This window comes from Pholcus phalangioides, unplaced genomic scaffold (assembly GCF_987345545.1).
Source record: "Pholcus phalangioides strain wild (caught in Gottingen) unplaced genomic scaffold, Ppha-v1.0 ptg000039l_1, whole genome shotgun sequence".
NCBI classification, from domain to species: Eukaryota; Metazoa; Arthropoda; class Arachnida; order Araneae; family Pholcidae; genus Pholcus; species Pholcus phalangioides.
In genome coordinates, this window is record NW_028301625.1 from 31,134,654 (window position 1) to 31,161,793 (window position 27,140).

The following is a 27,140-nucleotide window of genomic DNA, read 5'->3' on the forward strand; positions in this document are numbered from 1 at the left end:
CAATTTTATTTCTAATCTTTGTTAATGATATCAATAACCTGGATCTACATGGTGATTTGATTAGCTATGCCGATGACACAGCTATTGTTTTGTCAGAACAACCGTATACCATGCTAAAATCTGATACTGAAGAAGATTTAACAAAAATTAACACTTGGTTGAGGCATAATAAGTTAACCTTGAATCTCAACAAAACTAAATACATAAATTTTCAATTAAATAATAGAAATATTGAAACACTTATAATTCGATGCCATGAGTTGGGATGTTCTGATGACCAATGTTTTTGTCCGATTGTCTCGGAAACTGAAGAGTATAAATATTTAGGAGTCACTATAAACAAAAATTTGAAATGGAACTCTCATGCAACTGAACTTAGTAACAAAATAAAATACATGAATGTTCGTTTATATTGCTTAAAAAATATTATATCTCCTCAATTTATTCATACACTTTATTTTGCTTGGTTCTACTCTACTCACTTATTCAGTATGCTATATGTGTTTGGGGAGGTGATTATGAGTCCAATTTAAATGTTTTAATAAGTGCTCTGAAAAAAACTATAAATATTATTTCCTCTCGTAACCCTACACCATCTGCCTATAATTATAAATCAGACTATAGATTTAATATTGAAAAATTGTATATATACCGAAGTCTAATGTTTATTTATAAAAATCCTACTTGGTTTGAAATCAAGCAATGCCCAACAAACACACGTCTCCGTCGAGGTTTTCAATATAATATTATACAACTTAAAAAAACATTAACCCAAAAGCAATTCATATATTTGGCTCCATTATATTTTAATAACCTGCCAAATGAAATAAAATATGAAAATGAATTAAGAGCTTTCAAAAAACTAATTATCAATTATATTAATATTTTACTACAATAGGAAGGTACTTCTCGGCCCCCAGTATACAGTGTTGTGTCACATAGGCCTTTGAAATATTTGTCTATCTGATACTTGTATTTTGTTTAGTACTTGTTAGTATATGAAATTGTTTGCCACCACAGAAAAATTTATGTTTGTATACTCTGGACGGATCAAGTGATCCCTTGAGTAGAATACTGTATTTATATATATTATGTTTTTTTTTCTCCTTTTTTTTTCTTAATAAGCCATTTTCAATTTCAATTTCAAAAGTTTGCTTAGAATATAACGCCGAGATATGTAAGATGAGAATTTATAAATGAAAGAGATTTTTTTGAGCTATTGATCGAGTAGGAGAATTCAAGTGGGGATTTTATACGATATAAAATACGTAAAACGTGATATTTTGTCAAAAAAAAACTTTTTTTTAATGTATTTTATTCTATAAACTGTTTTAGATGTTTTTCGAATCCCTAAAAGCTAATCCGACCGATTTTATCGATGTAAAACTATTTCTTTCGTTCAATCATTTTTACACCTTTAACTTAGGTATTTCCGATTCATAGTTTTTTTTTGATAATGTAGTTAGTTATGAATAAAAAAATTCATTAGTTGTGTGAATCGTTGTTGAGATTTTTTTTCATTTGTTCAAACGTTTATGATGTTGTACAGGAAAGTTTAACTCGTCTTTTGTCTCAATCGTTTGATTTTTGTTTCTTCTCACCAGAAGTTGAATGAGTTACTGTATACGAAGTATAATAGCGTTGAACCCGTTTGACCTTTTTATTATTGAATGGAATGATAAAAGAAAAGAATCTTTTGAAGAATTAGGTCAGTAGTTTCTGTGATGAGCGCTTGCCATGCCCCTGTCTTAGTTTGATGATTGGACCGTGGTGTGTATATATGGTCCGTTTATTTTAGTTATTTATTTTTTAAATCCGAATTTAAAAGTTATCGCTTCAATAGTTCTGCCATTTCTTTAATGATTTTCGAAATTTCACAATTTCATTTTTTTTAAAAAACGTATATACAGGGTGGGCAAAAAGTTCGTAGAAACTTTAAAAATTCATAAAATCCGGAAAAATAACCGAAATAAAAAACGGTTTGCAGGGTTAGCATCGCTATGTCACGGAAATTTTTCAAGACAGGAAAAAAAAACCCCCTAAAAACTGCCGATAAGCGGCGCTGACGTACACAAGTCAAAGAAAAGATACGCAAATAACGAACAGAATGCCTCCAAATCGTTTATTACAGCAGTATGTGTTACACATGACCGCCACCACCACAGGGGATAACACATTGCAGGCGAGTCACAAATCCAGCAATGGCAGAGTGCAGCAGGTCCACATACACGGTTTACAACGGTGAACTGGTTGAACTGGTGAACAGCGGATTAGGAGCGCAAGTTCTTATAACCGTCTCATTTGCATATTTCCACAGAAGTCGCTCGTACCAGCGCCACCTATCGGCTATTTTTTGTTATTTTTTCTGTCTTAAAAATATTCCCTCGACCTAGCGATGCTAACCCTGCAAACCGTTTTCTATTTCGGTTATTTTTCCGGTTTTTATTCATTTTTAAAGTTTCTACGAACTTTTTGCCCACCTTGTATATTTTCTACATACAGTAGAGGAATCGATGAAGGTAATATAGAGCTCTAATATTACCTCCAATCGTAAAATTGACACGTGGTCTAAACTTATTAGATTTTCTTCTTGCACATAGTCAGAACTGTCTTACACACGGGCTCATCCGGGTACGGTCCTGAGGCCTCATGATAGTAAAATCAATTGCTGTTACATCGAAATATGTATATCAATTGGTAGGATGGTCGATTTTTTCTAGCTAGGCAGAAAACCTCACACTTCGCCCATAAAGGGATCGGGCATCCATGATGCTGCCTGCGCAAAGTTTATACGCAAGACGACGGACTATATTCCCTTCTTAGGCCAGTATTACACTATAAAAGTTTTGTAAAAGTGCTTTTATAAAACTTGAAGAATCCGGCCAATAAACTGATCGGTTGCATATGCTCGAATGTAACCGATCAGCTTATTGGTTGTATTTTTCAAGTTTTATAAAAGCACTTTTACAAACCTTTTATAGTGTAATTCCGGCCTTACACGTACTTCAAGAACACTTTATTTTATATTCTCTTTGCTTTTTTTTTCGCTTATTTTCTGGGAAATTAAATAAAAATCCGGCAACTGGAAGAAATTTTACTAAGGCCGGTATTACACTATAAAAGTTTGATAAAATCCCTTTTATAAAACTTGAAAAATCTAACCAATAAGGTTATCGGTTACATTCTAGAAAATGTAACCGTTGACCTTATTGGCTGCATTTTTCATGTTTTATAAAAGGACTTTTACCAAACTTTTATAGTGTAATACCGGCCTAATGCGGATTTCCAAAAATAAAATAAATATAGAGGACATTATCCTTGAAAAGCATAAAATTAAGGCCCGTGAATGTTACCAATTATTTCATTAGTTGCATATGCTCGAAAGTGGCATGCTTTCGTGTTACTTAGTAGCATGAGTATCACGGGCCTAATGTATGTCTTCGTGAAAGTTTAAACTTGGCATAACATAGGTGGACTTTTTTTCGAAAATACGTATGTATGTTATATGCTTGATTCATGTATAAAAATTCAATTTTGCTACTACGAATTTAATTGAGGAGTGAAAATACGCCTTCATATTTCAGGTAATTGTTTTAAAGCCGGCATTAGGGTACATCCGTAGTGTACCGTTTATCGCTTAAACCGCGGCAGTTGCAGAAAGCGAGACGATCCCGCGTGATTCTGGCTGGTGGTGTTTATAGTGTACCGCACGCTGGAACGTCCGCCTGCACGATCAGTTGACATCATAGAGCTATCGCATGCAGTGCTGTTTTAACGCATGAGCCCACCCGGGCGCCTCAGGAGAAGAGGGGGCCTCACAATAATGAGATCCGGTTGAAAGTTTCTAGAATTTACAAGGTAGAGCCTCAGAAAAACCACTTATCCCGGGGGGGGCCCATGATGCTCTTAAGACGGCCCTGATCACATGAAGATCTATTATGTATTTTGTTGACAACTAATGATATTTCTCATAAAATTAAACATATTACATTGATTCATACACGATCCGCTGCGACATCGTTAATAACTCGTAAATAATCAATTAAATTTGATTTTATTATGTCATAAATAATTGACTAATAGAAAAACGACGATTAATCGTTCAAAAATTCCGTTGGATTTAGTGTTATCGTTAATTAGTCAATTAACGAATAATTAATGATTTCGCTTTTATTATGTAATAACTAGTTAACAATTAGTATTAACAATAATAAATCCTCAAAAAAACTCCTTTGGATTCAGTATATTCATTAATCATCCTTAATTAATTATTAAATAAAAATTTCACTTTTATTATGTACCGATTTATGGGCATTGTATAATGTTTTATCGTGTATATATACAGTTTCTAGTTTTTGTAATTGCCTTTTTACTATGCTTGCTGTAATTTTGAAGTATATGACATCCATATTTGTTATGGATTATTTTTCTCAGCCACCTCGATGGGCATTTTGCCTGTTGTGCTGTTGTATTTATGTTACCGCTAAAGTTCGAAAGCCGTTAATGCGCACATTACCTAGCTAATCTGCATATTAAGTGGTATATTATCTAGGTATCAAATGATACCTAGATAATCTGTAGAATAACTGATTTCTGCACTTTAGCGGTAACATTTATACAAAAACAACGCCCAACAAAGGGGCTGAGAAAATGATTCCCACAACAAATATGGATGTCATACACTTCAAAAACACAGCAACCCAATTAAATCCAGTATTTGATTAATCAACGATTAGTGATAACGATAATTAATCGTTACAAAATTTCCGTTGGATTCAGTATAATCGTTAATTGTAGTTAAGTTAATTAGCGATTTTGCTTTTATATTATGTTATAACCAATTTTTGATTAAAAAAGCGACAATTAATCGTTACAAAATTCCGTTGGATTTAGCTATATCGTTGGAGGATCTATGAATTAGCTATATCGTTATTAACGAAAGGAGTAAAATTACTCTTAAAAATTATTTTTTCGGATAACGCTGGGTGGGCATAATTAGGCCGTCTGGATGTTGAGTCGGCGATGCATGTACCGATGTTCATGTACAGGATGTCCCGAAGGGTACGCAGCATCAGATTTCTACAGATTCCGACAGAGATAATCGAGATGAGCATTTTGCATTGGAGGGTCTGAATACAGCGTCATAATTAGACTACACTATACTCAGAGATCCTCCGTGTTACATATCGAAATGCTAGTCAGTATGATCTCTATCGAAATCTACAGAAATCTGACACTGCGTACCCATTACCACATGGAAATCACAATGGCTAGTAGTAGGCCTAGCTTACAACGAATTCGTCCCGTCCTGGAGGTTACACATTATCTGACGATTGGGCGCAGCGCTGGCCATCCAGCTCAGCTTGGGTCTTTACCACTCTTTACAAGATTCTAAATGACACTTTTTCTCGGGGTGATGCGGTACAAAGAGATTTGTGATGCGGGCAAAGTTTTCCCTCGCACAACTCTGCTCGTGCAGCCGAATCTTCAAGTGCAGATAACACTGTCTTTCGTATGAAATGACTAGTAAGCTCTTTCGATCCGAATACCATGGAGTTTTTGTACGTTCTTTGTAGCCCCGTCGTTAGCCCCCAGTTCCTTCTCTGAACCCTTTCGGGGGGATTATTAAAATGCATGAGGAGTAGAGGCATGTGTTGCTACTCATGGATATTATCCACATTATCGTTTATAGCGTGGAACATCTCTGTGGTTAGATTCTATTATTGTTTGAGGATGTGTGTGTGAGATAGAATGTGTTTTTTTGCGTGTCTTTGTTTTTAAATTTTCCAAGTTTTTTTTCGACGAAAACGAAATATAAGTAATTTTTATCCGGAGTTCTTTTTTTTTTGTTCTTTTTCATATGATAAATATTACTACAAAATTTCATTCCGTTCGGCTATATGCCATTCATATGCCTATATACATGCTTTTCAAGTTATTTTTTTATTTCAATTTTTAATTTACTGCGTAACTTGAAAAATGCTGTATTTTATATATCTAAGAAGTGCGAGGTCATAGAACTTTCAAAATTAGACTTTTTAAAACTTGAGAACTTTTAAAGTTATAATTAAGGTTGTTTTTTCAATGAAAGCGAGCTAAAGATAAAAAGTAAGTACATATTACTGTTCCTGGGTACAAAGGAACATTTTGGTACGTTATTACTAATTTGTGAAAGGTATGAGCGAAAACCGCACATGAATACGAGAATATTCATGGCAAGTAAGTAAACTTAAATTATAAAATAATTTTATTCACTTTCAAAAACAGCAATGAATATGTTAGTATCAGCAGTAACTATCATTATTTCTATAGGACTTTAGTGTTTTGAGTGTCTACCACTGACAGAAAAGGGCTCCGATAAGAAAAGGATCAAATAATAAACGTCTGAATGATTACAATAAAATGAAGGTTTTTGAAAAGAAATGAGCGCTTAAAAACCGTCATTAATCAAGAGAAACATATTAACGGAAATCCCTTTATATATGATTATACCGTTTCTTTAAGCACTTTTTTTTTAACTTTTAACATGGCAGTATCTCCAAAACCAGCCATTAAAACTTTTTCATGGTGATGTTCGTGTTCAGCAGGTCATATTCATTCGGAATTGTATATTTTCATGTCGGACGCAGTTTCATTGTTGTTTAGTGATATTTCAACTTTTCTGGCCATTACATTTGCAAAACCATTTCGATATGAGCTTCCAATTTTTGAATGTTCAACTTATATTGATATTTTCAGAAGTATGATTTTTGGAAGAGGATCTACTTTTTTGAAGAGATCTAACATGATTATTTTTGAGGTGCTAAAAGTGGTTTTTTTTTGCATTTTGTGCTGCTGTACTTTTAACAAATATTCATAATGTATTTAAAACTGGTTCTTTCATCAACATATCGTATTTCGTTATATTTTTTTTCGGGAGGGAAAATAAATCATGGAAACAGATGTTTTTTTTTCTCCTTCCCTTTTTTTTTGCTTGCCGCAGGTTCTCAATGAGTGTGGGTGTCAGCTTATGGCTATAAGCGTCTAGTGATCAGAAACAGTTGTTTTTACTTTATGGCTTTATACCCGGAACCTAGTGTTGCGGGATGTTGTTAAAGAAACAGTGGTTTGTGATTCAGATCAGCAGTTATCGCATACCACCTGCATTAGCAATATGCTTGTTCGGGATTGTCTATTTTCTGACCACGAACCGTAACTTCCTTACAGAACGATTCTGCTTTGGTTCGTTTAGTGTCCTCGTTGTTTCGATTAATTGGATACTAAATTTAACTTATCAGATTGCATGCGCTCACTCTACCTTCCTTACGTAAATCCTAAAAATTTTCCGCGTATTTTTTTTTTTAATAACCGATATACCGTGTCAATTGTTGCTTCTCTTTTATTCGTTGCACAGCATCAACGTGAATACGCCATCGTTTTAAGAAAATGTCTAAAAAAAACCCTGCGCATGAACTTTATTGTAGTAGCTACTCCAAAAAGATACAGTAGATATTACTTTATGCGTTTATGGGATTAATGGCTTTGAATTTTCAGTAGGTTTTCGACGTACTATAAAATATATTCAATAAAGGGACACTTTTTTAATTTCTCTTTTCAAAAGCTGTACTATTAACGAGTGCGATAGCAAATGTAAGTTGAGCTTAATGAGAAGATTATCATGATTTTCAAAATTGTAAAATATATATACATATATATCAGTAGTACATGACATTATAAGTTCTCTCTAAAAATTTCACTAGAATTTGAAGAAAGCACAGTACGTAAATGAATGTTTTATTGAATCTATTAATAATAATTTATATATAATATGAATAGAGAAATAAACTTTTTAACATATTTTTTATTAAAAGTTATAACACAGTATCTTATTATGTGTGTAAGTCAGAGGTTCTCAAACTTTTCCCACCCGCGGCTCCCCAGAGCGGTTTAACAAAGAAGCTCTTCGAAAACTTTTGTCGGGCCGCCACTCCATGCGCACAGTTTGAGAACCCCCGGTGTAAGTGTGATGCCCACACATGAAAAACCTTAATGCAACGCATGCTCGATAATTTAACTACGTGATTGAAATATGACATTCCCCTACGATACGAGAAGAACTTGTTGATGGCTTGCTGTTTTAAAGAAATGAATTTAAATATCAGATTAATGATTCATCTGAGAGCTACACTATAATATGTATGTATGCACTTACATCATTAGAAACCGTCGTCCCTGGGAACATTTTTCTCCACCAATTCACTCCGTAACCCCCTTAAATACCCTACCAGAGTTGCTACCGATTTAAATTTGGGGGTGTCAATAGTAGGTGCAGTTCTGATTACGCGACGGGTTCAATCATTTGTTTGCTTCGCGCGCGTCGGTGCTCGCAACTTTTTTAAAGCTTCCCAACCCTTCGATGATTCAACCTAATCATCCGGGACGTCGTCTCCCATTTTGTAGGCTCCCACTAACTCTGGTTTGTCTTTTGAAGCAGACGAACGGGCGGATAAACGTATGGGCAAGCAAAGCTCAACCCTACTTCTGAGTCGCTAGACTTTTTTTCCTTCAGCCCACGAAAGTCTGGTTGGAGTAAAAGTATCGTAGGTAAAAGTTGTGTGTGTGTTTCATCTCACCAACTTTATGACTCACAGAAGACTGCACGTGCCGTAGCATTGTTACGCTTGGCATACATCCCGAGTTTTTGCCTGTGAAACATAGAAAAGATAGCCATGCTTCTTTTTTTTTAAATTTGACTAGCATGTGTTTGTCAGTAGGGTAGGGGGATATTATGCTTTTTTTCTTTGTGTTTTTGTCCCGTAGATACAATCTATAGTCTCATCTGATTCGATTGAGGCAGTTAAGCGAATATGTACTCCATCGTGTGGTTCTATGTTATTGTGTGTTCACTTTATTTATGTCGAAGAGTAATTGATTGACCCAAAGCCAGTGTGACACATTAAAGCAGATCATCCATGAATGACGTTTAAAATGTTGTATGAAAATACTGTTAAAAAAATTGGAGGATGTCTGTAACACCAATTTGGTAGTGTCATTGATTGATTGATTCCAATTTCAGATGTTCCAAAGCTTTTACTATATGCCAAGTGGGAAGTAAAAAGGACAATGATCGAATGTGATCGACCTCTCCATCTATGATACAGATCATGAACAACGAAGAAATATTGCTTATCATGCATGACTCTGATCCAAGTTCATGCTCCAAGTTCTTCAATATATAAATGTAAGACTTTGAAAATTACAAAAAAGGATGCTACCAGTACAATGAAGTAGGGGACACACGCACAAAAAAGATTAATGAACTGATTTGAGAATGAAAAAAAATTACATTTTTTTATATTTTTGAAACTGACGAATTAAACTACGTTGATCATGGACCTTGAATGTGCCATTTACATACTTAATTGTAGATGAACCGGTTGCACCGTCCCCTCTTCACCTCCGCCCCTCAGGCAAATAACATATAAACGCTGGATAGCTACCAGTGTAAGTATTTTATTAATATGATGGTAGTGTGTGTGTATGAGTACTAGTCTAGTGATTTTTAAATCAGCTGGGTCTATGAAATCCTGTGTCTTGATTTCAATTTTGATTTGATTCTTTTTTTATCTGAGACTTAACATCCTACGTGCGAGCATTACATAAACCGTGGCTTGATAAATCGGAAAAAAAATTAAGGCTCCAGACAGATTTCTTAGGCTTAGGAGCCAAGCATGGTTTATTGTAAAAAAAAAAACCTGTCCCGAGTAATATTTATTCAACTTTTTCGAGACTAAATTACCCCTTTTCCATGTTGGGAGACGCGTTGTCATGAAATCAGAAAAGTTTGTGTTATTCTTAGACTAATTTACCAATTACGTACAGAAAAGTTTAGGTGCCTATACTATCTTTCTAGCCGCCAAGGTGATTTGTCGCACCCCTACATAAATTATTATCTAGTTCATAGTTGCCCAAACTTTTTGTTCCATCACCCCCCCCCCCAACTCAAGCTAACCCATAAGATCCTATACTAAATCCAAAGGTTCTACCGCCCCCTTGAACCTTTCCATCGCCCCCCCCCCAGGGGTCGATATTGCCCACTTTGGGAAACTGTGATTTTGGCTATATGCTAAATATAAATGAAATAAACATAATAGATAACGCTTTATGTGATCATTTAGCATTTTAAAACTTGTTTTCGCCATCGGAACAGTTTGAATTTACACTGTCACGCCTCATCATCGAAGTTTCGGTTTTTTTTCTTAAAATTTAATTAATTAGGGGAGAGAATCAATTGAAATTTTTTAAACTGAGTTATATAAAACTCTTAGTGTTTATTAATGAACTGATCAATTTAATTTTTACCAAACGTATTGTTGGTAATTATATACTAATAATTGGTGCTATGAAATTTTTTTTTTTTCATTTCACGCACCTATTTGCTAAATGTAAACAAATACACGAATATATTGAAAGAGTATATATATGCTAAACTATCCGTTAAGTCATAGAATTTCTTTAACGTTTAAAAATTAGTTATTTTAGGTCACTCATTTTGAAACTTCCATTCTTCATACTGCTGCTTGCTTTCCTTGGAAAACTATAGGAAAATATTTGGGTGGTTTCGCGCGCCCCTATATGATATTCGATGGGGGGAGCGATGCGTCCCGGATATGAAAATTACTATAATGTTTGGCCGGCTTCTAAAAATTTATCGTATCCGAAATCACTAGTCTCCTTTGAATCTCGTGTCTATCTCCATCGCAAGAAATTTAATCGAATTCAAGAGTACGAATTGGTCTGTCACAAAACTAGCATTAGAATTGAAAGACACGTGAAAATTCTAAAATTTGACTACCAACTACTGTAACTATTTTTGCTGACCAATACGACAAAAATGATACTATATTGACGCATCTTTTTATGCATCATCTAAGCTAGCAGTTCTCAAACTTTCTGACTCGCGGAGCCTTTTTCAATATATAATTTCTATGATGGAACCCCTGTTTATTATTTATCAAATTTAATTATTCATTTTATTTTCCCTAAAGTGGCCACGGAGCTCCTAGTAAGGGCACATGTAGCACAGATTTAGAATCGCTGAGCTAAGTAATTGTCTCCTGACCGACTGCGGTCTCATTATTATATATTTACACTTATTATCTAAGTATAAGTAGAGTACGTAGTACGTACATGCATAAATAAAATGTTAAAATGTCCAATTTTGTATAAAATATGTGTAATATAATCGGTTTTTGTTAAATTAATCAAGTTAATTTGTTAACTTCAAATTTTAATTGAACTTACGCAAATTTCAATTGGACTGATCAAGTCGATTAGCTCAACTAAAATAAAATTAGAATTCAACCGGATTAATAATTAATCGGACCAGCCCCTTTAAACAAAATTATGCGATACATTTTCTATTTTTTTTACGAATTTATGTTTACGTGAATTGTGTTTTTATCTGTAAAAATACTATTTTTGCGACGCGGAGAAATATCATGGTGTAAATAACTTGATAAAAAAATATGAGTAATCACAAAAATAATTTGAGAACTGATTTAAGAGATAATATTTACATTGTGTCATTCAAATATGCTTGTATGTGGCGTTCGTTTTGGCGCTTTTTTGGTTCTCGTTTATCGCGCCAGTCATCTCTAACATCCGTAGAGGAAAAAATCGTTCGGTTTCTCTGTTTTTATTCGGTGTGCTTGGAACTCATATCAACTGTGACGCGCGAGTTACTACCGCGTGTTAAACGCGCGTACCAGTCGTCAGCTGTGCCTTCGTTGTACATTTCTTGCACGAGAAAAACAAGATTAAAATGATATTTTTCTCGTAGTGGTAATCGTCGTAGGGTTCAAACTATTCTTGCGTGACTTGGTTACCGCTGAACTTCTGTTTCGAATGAATGTTGGTTGCTGTATCATTATGCTGTTCAGTAGTAATCGCACTGCACCAAGTGAAAAAAAAATTCTCTTCAGGGGTTAAATACGTTAGATACGTCTGAATGATTTTATACTCAGTTGCATCAATTTTTCTTTCAATTCTCTAAATGGTTATTATTAAAGTGAATATGATCGACTGTCACCCCTGTTAACGGATCGGGATAAATATCATAGTACTCGTGGGTGCATCATCGCACAGTGCATGTTCATCTTTCGCGTGTTTTCGAGTCATATAGTAGTTGTATTTCAGTGTCGTGATGATATTAAGTACCTTTAATATACGTCAGCTTCCCCCTCCACCATGTCGTACATATCCGGCGTATTAATAGAAGGGTTGACATAAACACCTGCTTTACTACGCTCGGTATCAGTTAGTATTGTATGATAAGTGTGTTTAGTAACAGTTTTGTGTATAGTGTGTTGCGTGATAGTCAGCGGTGATGCACGTGAAGATGCCGTTGTTAGCATTCGCATTCCGGCGTCGGTCTTCTTTTCGGTTGAAGAAAAAGCGGACCAGTTGGAAACGACAATTTAGAGCACTTTCAGGTAAGCTAAGCGTGTAAATTTGTATTTTTCTAATATACATCTTCGGAAGTGTGTATGCGCACATTAGATTTTTCTTTTCAAACGTTGTTGTATTTAAATCTAATTCCGTCTTCTAAATGCAGTATTGATTTGAATTGTTGAGTTAATACCCACACATTTAGCTGCGCAGGTAAAATATAGCATAATGGATATAATATATATTAATTAATGTGCGGCTTAAATACGGTACAAAAACTAGACCCTCTGTTACAAATATTTACGCAATTCATACCCTACACAAACTAGAAAAATATAATTGGGCTGTACTTGAACTATGCAATTCGTAAGCCTAACCGATGGTTTCTGCCAGAGACTTAATAAAAACTACAATTGTGTGAGCTGGTTTAATTATATATAGCGCTGGATTGGGCATGTATTATTGTAGAGGGTTCTCAAAAACTTGTCACCCGTGCCTAATTCATGGTTCATCTGCGGTTTCCCAGAATAGTAGATGTTTTCACTTATAAAAGAGCGCCACTTCAAATCGTAAATAGCCACACAAACCAAAATCTCTAGTTTGCCACGATGCCCCTAGCAAAGGTTAGTGACGTCCTAAGGAGCCGTGACGCACACTTTGAGAAACACTGTTATTGTGTTATAAATCGTGAAGTAGCGCTTTTATTCGAAAAGTTTCTTTTTACCGTGTTTTTTATTATGCGATTGTGTTGTCATTATTTGATTACACATTTTAGACTTATTTTGTGTTTTTTACATTTCAATCTCACTAAATTCGTGAATAAATATAATATAACACTAGTGCAAATGCTTATAGAATGGTGAATTTTTTTTTTGTTTTGCTCAACTTTATTGGTAAATTATATACTACAGGTTTAATTTGAATGAGAAGTATGGTGTGATAGTGCTTGGAACAAACTTCAAACTCTAAAGTATTCTATTAAAGAAACTTGGTTCTCTTTGTATTGGAAAATAATTATCCTATCTTGGTCGGTCTCATTGAACATAACTTTTATTTTAGCAATGAATTATATACGTAATAATTTAGTATAACTTTTCCGAGATCAACATTGGTCATTGATCATTTTTGTCGCACCACGGTCATTTTCTACGCACGAGGACTAATTGAACCGGGACCTACAATTTATTGCAGATTCCGAATAGCAGTCTTTTTTTTTTATATTCACCGAGAGGTTGGTGTGGGACTCCCTGTGGGAGCAATCTTTTTCGATGGTCATGTCGCCGTTTCTGTTGCACCTCTGTGTCAGGAAAGTTTCTGACAGGACGACCGGGTATCGAACTCACGACACCTCTAAACATCCTTTGGCACTTTAGGCTAGTATCGCATCGACGTGGGGTACCGCGCCGTAAAAGAAAGATGAACAGCTTTGTTATTTTAGTTTTCAAGCTGGGCATTATGTTGTGTCCGAATTTTTGTTTCATGTCTATTTTTAGGCGATGTACGAATCAGATTCGAAAGCTGGATTTACAGTGAGTTTACGAAATCCAGTTATTTTTTTTCTTTATTTAGTCGTGCTTCCGTTTGCTCTTAAGCCAAGCGCATCGCTACGATACTGTCAGGCTCTGTTTGGTACGTAAAAGCTTGGCGTGTTGCGTTAACGCCCTTACAATACACGCCGATGAATTATTGTTCGAAAGTAATCAAGTTGTGTGCACCCTATAAAATGTTGGCATTGAGATTAAAAAGTCCGTTCCTCAAAGTTCATCTGCTCTAAAGCATAGTCAGTTAGCCAGTTTCAAAATATATAGGGTGATTACTTAATTCCCCTTGCCGCATTTTACTGTTTAATCATTTTATCATTTTTGTCGCATCACGGTCATTTTCTGCACACGAGGGCTAATTAAACCGGGACTTACGATTTATTGCCGATTTTGCGCGTCAGCTTTTTTTTTATAATCACCGAGAGGTTGGTGCTCTAACTCCTCGATGTGGGACTTCCTGCGGTTCCAATATTTTTCTGTGGTCATGTCGCCGTTTTTGTTGTACCCCTGTGTCAAAGTTTTCTGACAAGGACGAATCGGTTATCGTACTCGCGACACCTAAACATCCTTCTGTACTTTAGGCGCGTATCTTATCGACCTGGGCATTTTCACCCTACTGGCGAATCGTTGATCCTAGAGGCATACTTGCAATTAGGAAAACTAAGCAAATAACGCGTGGTACAGCTAGATATCTAGACATCAGTGTCATTGTGTCAGGAGGCCCTAGAAAATCTCTCCAACCCAAAATGTAGATGAAAAAAATTTATGTATTATGTATACTCAATAACTGTTTTCAGTATTATCATTAAAAACTGACTGTCGAAGTTGGATTCTGATCATAAGTAGAAATTTTACACAAAAAGAAAAAAAATATTTTAATTTTAAAATTAAAGATTATATATATATATTTATATATAGAATACATTCTCAAGTCCAAATTTACTGCCATGTATCTAAAGCAGTGTTTCCCAAAGTGGGCAATACCCTCCCTGGGGGGGGGGCGATGAAATGGTCTCGGAGGGTAGGGCAGTAGAAGCTACAGGTGTAAAATATGATCCTATGGGTTTTCTTGAGTTTGGGGAGGGGGGGGGGGCAGTGAGATGAGAGAAAAAAAATTCTGAAGAAAGAGGCTGATGGAGCAAAAAGTTGGGAATCCTGAACCAAACGTACAAAATTAACGATTTCAAATAAAACATTATTGAATGGTATAGTAAAACATATATTGTTTATTAAACAGTTTTACTGACATGACAATCTGTGAGTGAAGTTTAAAAAATTATTCTATGGAAAACTTTTGGTATAGAAAAAGATTTCAGTCAATAAACTCTGATTTGAAGAATTTTCTCTTTGAACCACTTAGAAAATAAATATAATGTCATCACCCCCGTAATTTCTGATAAATAAGCAACTGGGATGTATAAGACGCATAAAAAAGAATGACGAGAAGGTTTACATAGAAATGTTGCAGAAAATGGAAACTAGAATCTGTTTTTAAGTCTGATTCCAATTGTATTTCTGAATAATTTTATGAAAATTTTTCTTACTTTAAATGCAATATATGGGCCACATTCTCACGAAATAGAACAAAAAATTAAAAAAGTAAACCAATAACTCCAGAAAAGTTCTCAGGGACCCAGCTTATCTGCTAATAAATGAAATATATAAAAGTTTTTAACAGCTGGCTGATGCGAAGATATATTTTGGAAAGAAAATTCAACTGTTCCTGCGGGGAATCGCACCCACGTCCTTTCACTTTCCGGGTGAACGCACTAGACTACAGAGGCAACGAATATCTCAATCTTTCCTTGGAGCTCGTGTGCACTGAACGGGACCGTACATGGACGGTCGGACCTAACTCAGGCCAAAGCTCACAATTGCTGACAATGCCACCAGATGGCGACTTATACGAGGATGATGTGACTCTCCGCTCCATGGACAGCGGAGTGTGACACCATCCTCAGAAATAAGATAGTCAGCAATATGAAGTTTGTTAAAAATTCATGAATAAAAATTTAAATTTAACTATGTTAAGAGATACGCAAATCCGACAAGGCATTTTGCCTTTTTCTGCACCTAACTTGATATTTATGCTCGACACTCGCAACATGTTCCATATATTTTGGTATTTTATTTTCAACTTAGACAAAAACTGATACTCTGGATAATTTTTTTATCAGTTGCATTTTTTTTTTTTTTTCGCTCTTTTTTTCGTTAATTTTATAGGGAGAACAGACTTCTATTTGTCTCTGTTTTGCTAGAGCACGAGTTGCATTCTCAGAACAAAGTCTTTACATTACTTTAGATGAAACGTTACTACAGTTTTATGTTGTAACCAATAAATTTGGATTTTGTTCACTCCCCCCCCCCCCCAACATATGATGAAACCTTTCTTCTGGTTACCTAATGTCAAGAGAGACATTTTTACACGTTTTACAACACTGATCAGAAACAAGCATGTTGAAACCATATCATTTTCAGAAATAATAGACGTCTCTGAACTGAAAAACGTGGTAAAGTGAAAATAATTTTCAATTACATATTTCTCGCAAAAAAAAATAGCCAGGAGAATGACATTTAATAAAAACACTCCCCTCTTTTTTCCTGAATAAATCTAATTTGTGAGTTAATTTACAGTTCTAATTGATTTAAGAGGAAGTTCAAGTGATGACTACGTTGTTCTTAACCTTCTCAACACAAAATTTGATAGGTGGCAACTGGTACTGTAGGACTTGAATCGATGTTTCCCAAATATGGGAAAAAAGAAAAGCTGGGAAAAATTTTCCAGTAGCTTTCTGGAAACTGAATTAAGCTGTGAATTCACATTCACAGTTTAAATTATTATAGTTTAAGTTAAAAATAATTTAAGTATAGTTTTTTTAACCACTCTATTAAATTTCTTAGAATTTCTAATACATATTCTAAGAATGATGCAGCAAAAGAAATTATCTCAAAGTATGCTGAATCAAATTGAGGTAATGATCAAGAGTAACTAAAAGAAACCACTTATTTTAAATATGAAATGAGTAAATTGTGGTAAAAGAAGCAAGATCAAATGTTCAAAAATGCTTGAAACTGAAGAAAACAAAAGCAAAACTTAGACTTGCATCAGTGGCAAAAACAAGAAAAATTAGTACTTTTGTAATGAGTGTTTCAAGTCTCTCCTGTAGTGGTTTTTTAAAATTAGTGATTACCAAGTCTAGAAGCTAAATCTAAAATCACGAATTTTTCAATCACCAAGTACCAAGTGTGTTAAAATGTCTGTTATAAATATCTCTCAGGAAGTCTCTCAAAAAATTTTTACGATTTAAAAATTTCTTCTAGAGGAATTCTCTATGTATTTTGTGCCTTGGGGCGAGACCCCCTTCTTCTGAGCTGAGGTAACACTGTTTTTTTAAAGTAAAAAGTAATCCTGTGTATGCTACTGCATATATGTATGTAAAAACTATTTTATTTGCTGCCAAAATTTTAAAGTGCTACAAAACTGATAAATGCTGCTACAAAAATCAAATTTTCATTTTCCACTGCTGCATATGTAAATTGCTGGATAAGCTGGACTTCACATGTGTACTGTGTGAAAGTATATTATTCACCCATTTCTTTTTTGATTTTCAAGTTACTAATGTATGGTGATGTCATGGTCAACGAGATTCATTTACGCTAATGAAATTTAGATATTTATCTATAATTATAGCGCCCAGCGAGATTGGATAACTGAAACCGTATGTGTTCGGTTTTTTCGTCATCTTATGAAGAAAAACTTTTTTTTATTAAGAAAAATGCCTTGTCTTCCATTCATTTGGGATGCTCCTAGGAATCAGAAACTTGTTTTTTGATGATGATTCTGGAATAATTATGTCTTCGCAGTGATATTTTAGACTGAAGTTCTGTCATTAAAAAGTTTCTTCATCTGTTTTTCTTTAATATTTTTTTCTTCGTTAGCATTTGCACTTCAATCATCCCAGCATCCAGTTTCATGACAGCATTCTCATTTCGCGCGTATCATTTGTGTTTTTCCGTTTTGTTATTTGCAGGGAATGATATTCATTTAATTATTTTCAAAGAATCTAATTTTATTGAAAAGGCTGGAATTAATCGAAAAAATTTCTAATGTAAGAAAATTATCTGACGCGTATTTCTCTCTCTCTCATGTTGTAAGTAGCATGCTGAATTATAACGGAGTTTTTTTGCTCTGGTCGGTTTATGTTTTATTTAAATTTCAACTGAGGAACGCAAGAGAAAGAAAAAAAACCATCTTTCTGAAAATGTTAGTTTTTTGAATACCATGATAACAGAAGTAGAATGCTTTTGGTAAGGATAAATACTATTATCATTAAATGCTTACTATACTGCTTCTAATTGAATCTTTGATTACTTCAACTTGGGTTTATCATTCATCAATCAATGTGGGAAATTAACAAGTTATAAATATTGATGAGTTTACCGCTTGATTGTAAAACATTTGCGTTTAAAATATTTGTTCAATAAATCTTGAACTTCAGTCTCTCAGCGTCTGTTGGGCCGGACGTGAGAGCTTTAAATATCCGGGATATTTTGAGATGTATACTAGACTGTGTAGGTCATTATTTTTCTTACTCATTTTTCGTTTCAATCTTGGGTCGTGAAGTGGTCCGTTTGCGAATCCAACGATTTGTTTAGCTTTAAGAAAAAATATGCCTGTGCTACCAATAGGTAAGTTCCGAGAGAGTCATCCTACTCGAACGAAACTTCATGGTTCCAAAACATCTGACTAAAGAAATTTAAAAAAAATATGCCACAATGCGTGTTCGAAAGTTTTTTATTTTAAAACACCAGTTTTTTGCTTTGTAACAAATCACATTTCATTATGAAGATGATGAAAAATCAATGACTGCCTTGGTGCATGAATTTTTCGATACGAATGAGAAATTACAAATACGAAATTAGAAATTTTGAAAATACGAGAAATTAGATTTTTTTGATAATTTTTTTTTTGACTTTATCATGTAGGATTCTTTAAATGAGAATATCTTTATTCCAATCTTGTCATAAACGTTTTCTTCTGGGTTGTTTTTTTTTTTTGCGCCTTTCCTTGAATTTTTTATTCTATTTCACCTTCGCACACACAAAGCTGTCATGGGCAGTAAGATGAGATGACCTCCGTGTCTTCACCGATTACAGATATAGAAGCGGCTCACTTCCGATGTCAGGCGCCACACAGACGCCGGCTTTCGTTCTTTTTAGTAGCGGAGAATAAATTGCTGTGCACCCTCTTCCATTAGTATATTGACTTCCTCTGAATTTTTCACATTGACAGAATGCGTGAAATTTCAATGGCGACCTTTTTATTTTTATTAGACAGCATAGTGAACGTAATGAATGAATGTCCGAACCGTCAGCAGTAATGTATTGCTGATAATATTTTAGTGACTTCAACCATTCATCTTAATGGAGTCTCTGTTCGGAGCATGAATTCAAGTTTTATTGCCTATTTGAATTGAATCATTCAGTACGTGGCATGGTTTCAACTGTTAACTTTAACTTGAATTGAAGAGAAAAGGAATTTATCCGTTCGGAACACAACACACAAATCCTGTATGAGCAATCTAACCAGTAGACCTTCGGAGTATTTGTCAATAATGAAAATTCTAAATGTCAAGAGAAAAGGTAAGAGTAAATGCAATTTTTTTATGTATATAGAAGTTGGTCAAGATAGACGATTAGATTATAGAAGTTGATAACAAGTAGGTCAATGTTTTACGCTTGATAGCTAATTGAAATTACTCGTACAAGTATTAAAGAGTTTCCCCCGTCCACCATTCCATTATAAAGTAGGAATATTCAATTTCTCAACTGCGATTTTTAAAAGGTATGCTGAATTCGTTTATTTCGTCTCAGCATGTTAAAGCAAGGGTTTTTCTTAAAGATGATGTGATGACTGGAAAGACGATATTCAACAACTTCCGTATACAGTTCATTTTTCCACGATGATTGTGTCATCGGTTCATTATTATGCATGACCCTCTGCTTAGACGAAATTAAGGCGCTAATGACAGCAGTTCTTATAGTTTAATTGGAATAAATTGTATATATAACGCGTTCTTTTCTCCCACAAAACTTTTGAACGATAGACGGATGTTGAGATATCTGCTTCGTTTAATTTTTTCTGTCGGATGTCCTCAGGACCTTGGCGTATTTATTAGAATGTGGGGTTGAGACTTGCGTGGTGGTCGGCACTATCGATATAGGGCCCGAAATAGTTATCAACGGCACACGAGACAAATTAAACTCTCATCACGATTTTGTTTATCACGCGATCTTTTTGAAAACGTTTATGACGTTATTTCAGCTTAAAACTTTCGTAACGGTTGCGTGTAATTTATATGAAACGACCGTTGACGATAATATCTGTGTAGGATGCTTGCCGAAGATGAACTGTCGGCTAACAAGTTGTAAAGGAGGAGGAGAGCGGTGACACGAATGCACTGACGTGTAACGTCATGGGTGATTTATACTATTCCTCTTGTGTTATAACCCCTTTATATATTTCAATTCCATTTTATTATGTTTGTGGAAAGCGTTTTATTATGAACACCTGGCATTAGAGTGTAATTATACGAATGACTCATGTGATATTTCTTGACTGAGTGCAATGAAAATTTTTTGCTGGTAATTAAACAGAAAAATCAATTTGTTCTAGCTAACTACAATATTATTGAACTACAAGTGTATGCCAAACTATGCTCCGACTAAGTTGAATAATCAGATCATTTTCTATCCAGTGAGCAGTTTGTGGGGAAATGTCGGGCCAGAGAGAGAGTTCTGACGAGAACCCTGCGAGATCAGAACTGGCAGAACTGGATCAGAGCGAGATCATATGGTCATGATCTCTCTCTCAAACAATGTTTGCTATCTTTTCCTCTAAAGATGGCACCTATTCTATGTCTAAACGCGGTAGGATTAAAATTTTTTATTTGAAATTTTTGTTTTACAGGTTCTGGAAGAAGTATTGAACCCATTTTTTACACATTGACGGTGTGTTGCCATCTCAAATATTACAATGTTTACAAACGCACGGTTATCGAGCTGCGAAAATAAACGTAAAAATTAAGTATTTTATTAGTGGATTATGAAAAATATCAGTGCTGGGAACTGCAAAACTGAGGACGGTAAATGTGTTCAAATAATATAATATGACAATTAAAAAAATAATAAAGTATAGCTATATAACTAGACAAAAAAGAAATACGAGAATCGGAGTCGCCACATCTATGAAAAAATATTCGAACTAAGAACTCTAAATTCACAATTTTTTTGGTCGGAAAATATCAGGGATGGATGAACAACGCTGCAGAAAATATAAGGACAAAGTAATAGACGTGAACGAATCCAATGGCGAAAGTTAAAAAACAAATACACATGTATAAAACTGTGAAAAGAAACAAGATGGAGCCACGGACAGTGGAGAGATGAACACCAAGACAAATTGGTTAGGATAGAAAAAAATCTTGTAATTTCAAACAGGAAGTAAAGGAAACTATCCAACATGTCACCGAAAAAATAATAGACGAGAAGCAATGAAAAATGAAATGAAGGAGTTTATAAGGTCAATAGATTACAACTCAAAGTGAATGAAAAACTTTTAAAAACATGTAGAAAATTTGAAAGTTGTTGAACAATTTGTTGAACAACAAATAAGCAAAGAAAATCAAGAATTCAAGATGTAAAATAAAAACCTGAAAGCAGAAATAAGAGATTTAAAGTATCACATGAATGAATTAAAAACCAAAATGAGACGAACATTGAGAAAAATGGAATACCAGAAACCCAAAATGAGAACATACATGGAATGAATCAAGCAGTAAAAACACAATTGGAAATATCTGAAAAAATTGAAAGTGCTCAGAGTTCCAACACGAAATGACAATATACCCAAACCAATTATAGAAAGATTCAACAGTGAAATATCAAAAAAAACATCTGGATACAAAAGGCTAAGCTTCAGAATAGATTTACCGCAGATAAAATAAACCCTAACTTTCAAGATGTTAGAGCATTTAACCATAGAAAATATTTCACCTGGCAAGACAAACGAAAAATAAGTTTGCAAAGGAAGGCAAAATATTTCTCCGGAGGAATGAAACTTCAAGAGTTATCTGGATAAAAAAAAATCAAGAATCTTACAAAAGTTAAAAGCAAGCTTTAATACAAATGAACACTGAGAACTTTCTTGAGATGCAGGATCAACAACCTGTGGAGGACATTGGTGAAGTAAAAACTTTTATTACTGCTGTTGTGAATCAACATTGACGTTTCTTACATTGTATATCTAGAGCAGAGGTCTTCAGCCTTTTTCCTTTCGCGAGCACTGCCTGTACCCATCATCAAAAGAAGAGGGAGCAAAGCACCCTTACGGCAAGTTTGACATACGAATGCATGAAATGATTTCAATTCTTAAATGCGATTCCTCCAAGGTGTTTAATTGGAACGTTGATCTCAAATGCTCGCGAGCACGAAATCGGGTATGAACATCGTGCACTCTAGGTACTTCAGGGAGCATCGTGGTGCAGATGCCTGATCTAGAGTATAAGAGCAAATTTTGACAGTTTTAGTAGTATTTCTTAGAACTTTATATGAATCAATAGATATATGCCCAAGTGAAATATGGATTGAAAGTGATGAATTATTTAATTACAATATTTTTAATCTTGAAGGAATTATGTATATAATGATGCTATATAAACATTAGAACTACAATAGAGCTGGAGAGTAATAATGTATATAAAAAATGTCAAATCAGAATACAAAAAAATATTAAATTTTTAACTACTGAAGAATTACGTATATACCTCCCAGATTATGACATTGATATATTACTATTATACTATTTGCACTCTTATTCCATCTCATAATTTAATGATGAATTAGAACAAAATATACAGAAATTGAAGCAAAATACTTTTAATAGTTGGTGATATCAATTTACATGATGATAAGACTTCTCAATATCTTAATATAATGGCAATGAATGGATTTGTCCCCCTTTACAAAAATATAACGAGATACAAATGAAATTAAAACATGCCTAGAATCATATATTATATAGATAAAAAATAAATACTATAAAGGAATTCACAGTATATATATTATAAAACTCATGTGTCTGGCATAGTTGTTAGATCTGTTACTGCTGCTACAATGGCAGGTTATCGAGATTTAAGTGAGTTTGAACGTTGTGTTATAGTCGGCGCACGAGAGATGGGACATAGCATCTCCGAGGTAGCGATGAAATTTGGATTTTCACGTACGACCATTTCACGAGTGTACCGTGAATATCGGGAAAAAAATAAAATCTACGACATCGCTGCGGCCGGAAAAAGAGATCGTGCAAGAACGGGACCAACGACGACTGACGAGAATCATTAAACGTGACAGACGTGCAACCCTTCCGTAAATTGCTGCAGATTTCAATGCTGGGCCATCAACAAGTGTCAGCGTGCGAACCATTCAACGAAACATCATCGATATGGGCTTTCGGAGCCGAAGGCCCACTCGTGTACCCTTGATGACTGCACGACACAAAGCTTTACGCCTCGCCTGGGCCCGACAACACCGACATTGAACTGTTGAGGACTGGAAACACGTTGCCTGGTCTGACGAGTCTCGGTTCCAATTGCTTCGAGCTGATGGACGTGTACGGGTATGGAGACAACCTCATGAATCCATGGACCCTACATGTCAACAGGGGACTGTTCAAGCTGGTGGAGGCTCTGTGATGGTATGGGGCGTGTGCAGTTGGCGTGATATGGGACCCCTGATACGTCTAGATACGACTGACAGGTGATAGGTACGTAAGCATCCTGTCTGATCACCTGCACCCATTCATGTCCATTGTGCATTCCGACGGACTTGGACAATTTCAGCAGGACAATGCGACACCCCACACGTCCAGAATTGCTACAAAGTGGCTCCAGGAACACTCTTCTGACTTTAGACACTTCCGCTGGCCACCTAAATCCCCAGACATGAACATTATTGAGCATATCTGGGATGCCTTGCAACGTGCTGTTCATAAGAGATCTCCACCCCCTCTTATTCCTACGGATTTATGGACAGCCCTGCAGGATTCATGGTGTCTATTACCTCCAGCACTACTTCAGACATTAGTCGAGTCCATGACACGTCGTGTTGCGGCACGTCTGCGGGCTCGCGGGGGCCCTACACGATATTAGGCAGGTGTACCAGTTTTTTTGGCTCTTCAGTGTAAATCGTTAGTGTATAATGAGTGATAGAGAGAAAAAGTATTAAAATGCACATATTAACCAGACTTCTTTTGAGCTTCTCTAATCCTTATAACTGTTCTGTTTGCAAAGTAACTTAAAATTGGATATATTTCCCTAAATTTCTCGAATGTGCTCAGGGTATATTACCTTGTATCCAGTTGCGAACGCACTGGTTGTTCGCTTCTCTTGTTTTCCAGTATACGCATGATTATTTGTTAAAATTAACTCCAAAAAACTATCAAGTTTCTGTAGTTCATCACTGCTTTGTTGCGATGATTTTCTTTAAGTTGGTCACTCATCGTTATTTTTCACTTATGTTAACATCATTCTATCTGGACGTAATGAAATATATTTTAATCCTACTTGTAGTTCGAAACTAGCTGTTCGAGTTTCAGGGCATTAGCATATAAAGCGTGGGCCTGTCGAATCGTGACCTATTCATGAGGTTTTTTTTTACCCAAGAAATTTATTCTCGAATTTAACCTCTTTATTTCCCTTCCACTTTGGCTTAGCTTCTTAAAAGATTCGTTCTCTTTTTGTATGGTTTCACTGATCGAAATTGTGATAACTGTCCTTGTATATTATCTTTCGAAATTTATATCATAGTAAATTATAGTTTCCTTGTATACATCGTTCTTGTTGATGACTGTTCGTGTATTACCGTATATTTTTGATAAAAATGCCATTTGGCTTCATTCTTCTGTTAATGGTTGAAAATCGTACTGAGTTATTATATCAGATTTTCGCACTTTGTGTGCATTAACCCTTACTGGCATAGCAAAAAATCATGTAAAATGCCTCATCTTTTTTTCATGAATTTTGCTTCCCATTTTCAGAAAATGCAAAGTAAGGAGAAAAAGGAAGATACGTTCTTCATCGAGAAATCAGCCTTGCAAGATATCTGGGCTTGTCATTGCTGAAATAAAATGTTTTTAAAAAGGCGAGATACCTCTTCAGTGCCGGCTAGAGGATTAAAGACTTTTCTCTCTAAATGCATCTATAAATCATTATACAGGGTTGATATATGTAACAGCGTATGACATATTACTGGTGAACCGTTGATCCTAGAGGCATACTTCCAGTTAGAAAAAGTATACAAATAACTTATAGTACTCGTATGTCATTCATGTTGCAAAAAAAAGGGGGTTTTATATAGTTATTGAAATAAAAATGTTAGCATTTTATACGTACACCCTGTGCCCTGTTACAAATTAGTTAGTCTGTCTCTACTGATGCCATCAAAAAAATTTCCACGTTTGTAAGTGCGATATTCACTGAGATATTCGAATCCGATAAACGGAAGAAAGGTGGGAAAGAAACAGCGTTTAAATGCGGGTAAACAGTTTTTAAAAAAATAGCGTTAAATTCGGGTATACCGTTTTACCTGAATTTAACGCGGTTTTTTCCCCAACTTTCCTCCGTTTTTCGAATTAGAATGTCTCTGAATGGTGCACTTAAAAACGTGGAATTTTTTGTTGTTGGCTTCAGGAGAGAGAGCGCATCAACTAATTGGGTTTTTGAGCACATGGTGTCGATATGAGAAATTATTTTTATTTTATTAACTATACAACCCTTTGCAACACGAATGACGTATATCCGAGTACTACACGTTATTTGGATACTTTTTCTAATTGAAGAGTGCCTCTAGGATCAACAGTTTGCCAGTAAAATGCCATACGACTTGTTACCTATGTACCCTGTATATACTGTAGTTGGTTCAAGTCTATTTACTGTTTGACTAAAAGTTCGAGATTGGAGTCTTTTTTTTCATTCAAAATTAATTTGTTTTTAGTGGAGAGGTTTTATACGAATTGACATTCAAGTCCCTTCAAAGTAATATCTATTGCGATGTGATTGGTCGTTAACAATATCCCTTTGAGAATGAAAACACCGTTTATTCTAGATTTGCTAAATTTGCAGAATAGTGTCAGTACGAGGATGTATGTTTACTTTGCATATGAAATATGGTTATACAGTAGAACCTCGGGTAGGTAACGGACATCCATGGGACCAAAAGTTTTGTCCGTTGATGTAGAGGTACAATATATAGTCGAAACTCGTTTATTCGACTTTCACATTTATACGACATTTGGCTTCGGTCGCAATTGGTTCCTTTAAATTTTGATGATAAAATGTATGTGTGTGTTGCTGTGTATGTGTAAAAGTGATACATAATAATCGGATACATCTTCAATAACCGCCAATTGCCTCGATAAAGAAAGTTTGATTAAATTTCACTACATTTACCACTTTTACCGGTGATTATGCATAATTCCCAAATAAAGTTGAATAATATTAAGTAAAGTTGAAGTTTGATAAAAATATGGAAAAAATTATAACCTTTCTTCTCACATCAAACCAATTATTTTTACTCGGACATACGTGCACTGCACATGTTTTATAATTAAAATTAAAATAAGTGAGACAATAACTGATACAAAACTATCATTCTTGTGATGTTGGTGAGACAATAAATGATAGAAAACTATCTTGTGATAGATCACAAGAAAACAGTTCTTGTGATGTTGGCATTCTTCACACGTATCAGCAAACAAAACCAACATTACCATTCGAATTTACCATCCTACACCATTCAGTTATGTCGAATAATTGACGATTTATCATGTTTAAAAGCACGAGTTTGGAATTAAGCATAATCTTTGTTGAATGATTCTCAGTTTGACCAAAAATTAATAAATTATAGTTTGGAAAAAATTTGTTTTCCTATGTTTTCCTGTCCGCTAACGGGGAGTGAAATACATTAACCGCTATATGCTAAAACAATCCGCCTCTAAATTCCACGAGACCGGGATCAGAAAGGTGTTTGTTAACGGAGATTCCACTGTACTTATGAACGGCAAACTTGACTGTATTTTGAACCATTTTTTGGCTCGTTTTATCTTTAGTTTAA

General features: G+C 34.9%; 1 protein-coding gene across 2 annotated transcripts in view; it reads left to right on the forward strand.

The window, feature by feature from the left end:
- CenG1A (Centaurin gamma 1A) overlaps window positions 1-27,140 on the forward strand; it is a 248,044-nt gene that overhangs the window by 85,382 nt on the left and 135,522 nt on the right. Inside the window, exon 1 of one of the 2 annotated variants that reach the window (XM_089253934.1) lies at window positions 11,674-12,473. The exons of the other annotated variant lie outside the window; for it this stretch is intronic. Coding sequence (XP_089110060.1) covers window positions 12,368-12,473 — 106 coding nt within the window. The 5' untranslated portion in view covers window positions 11,674-12,367. Of the gene's footprint in view, window positions 1-11,673; window positions 12,474-27,140 lie in introns of those variants that run through there. 2 annotated transcript variants of the gene reach the window in all.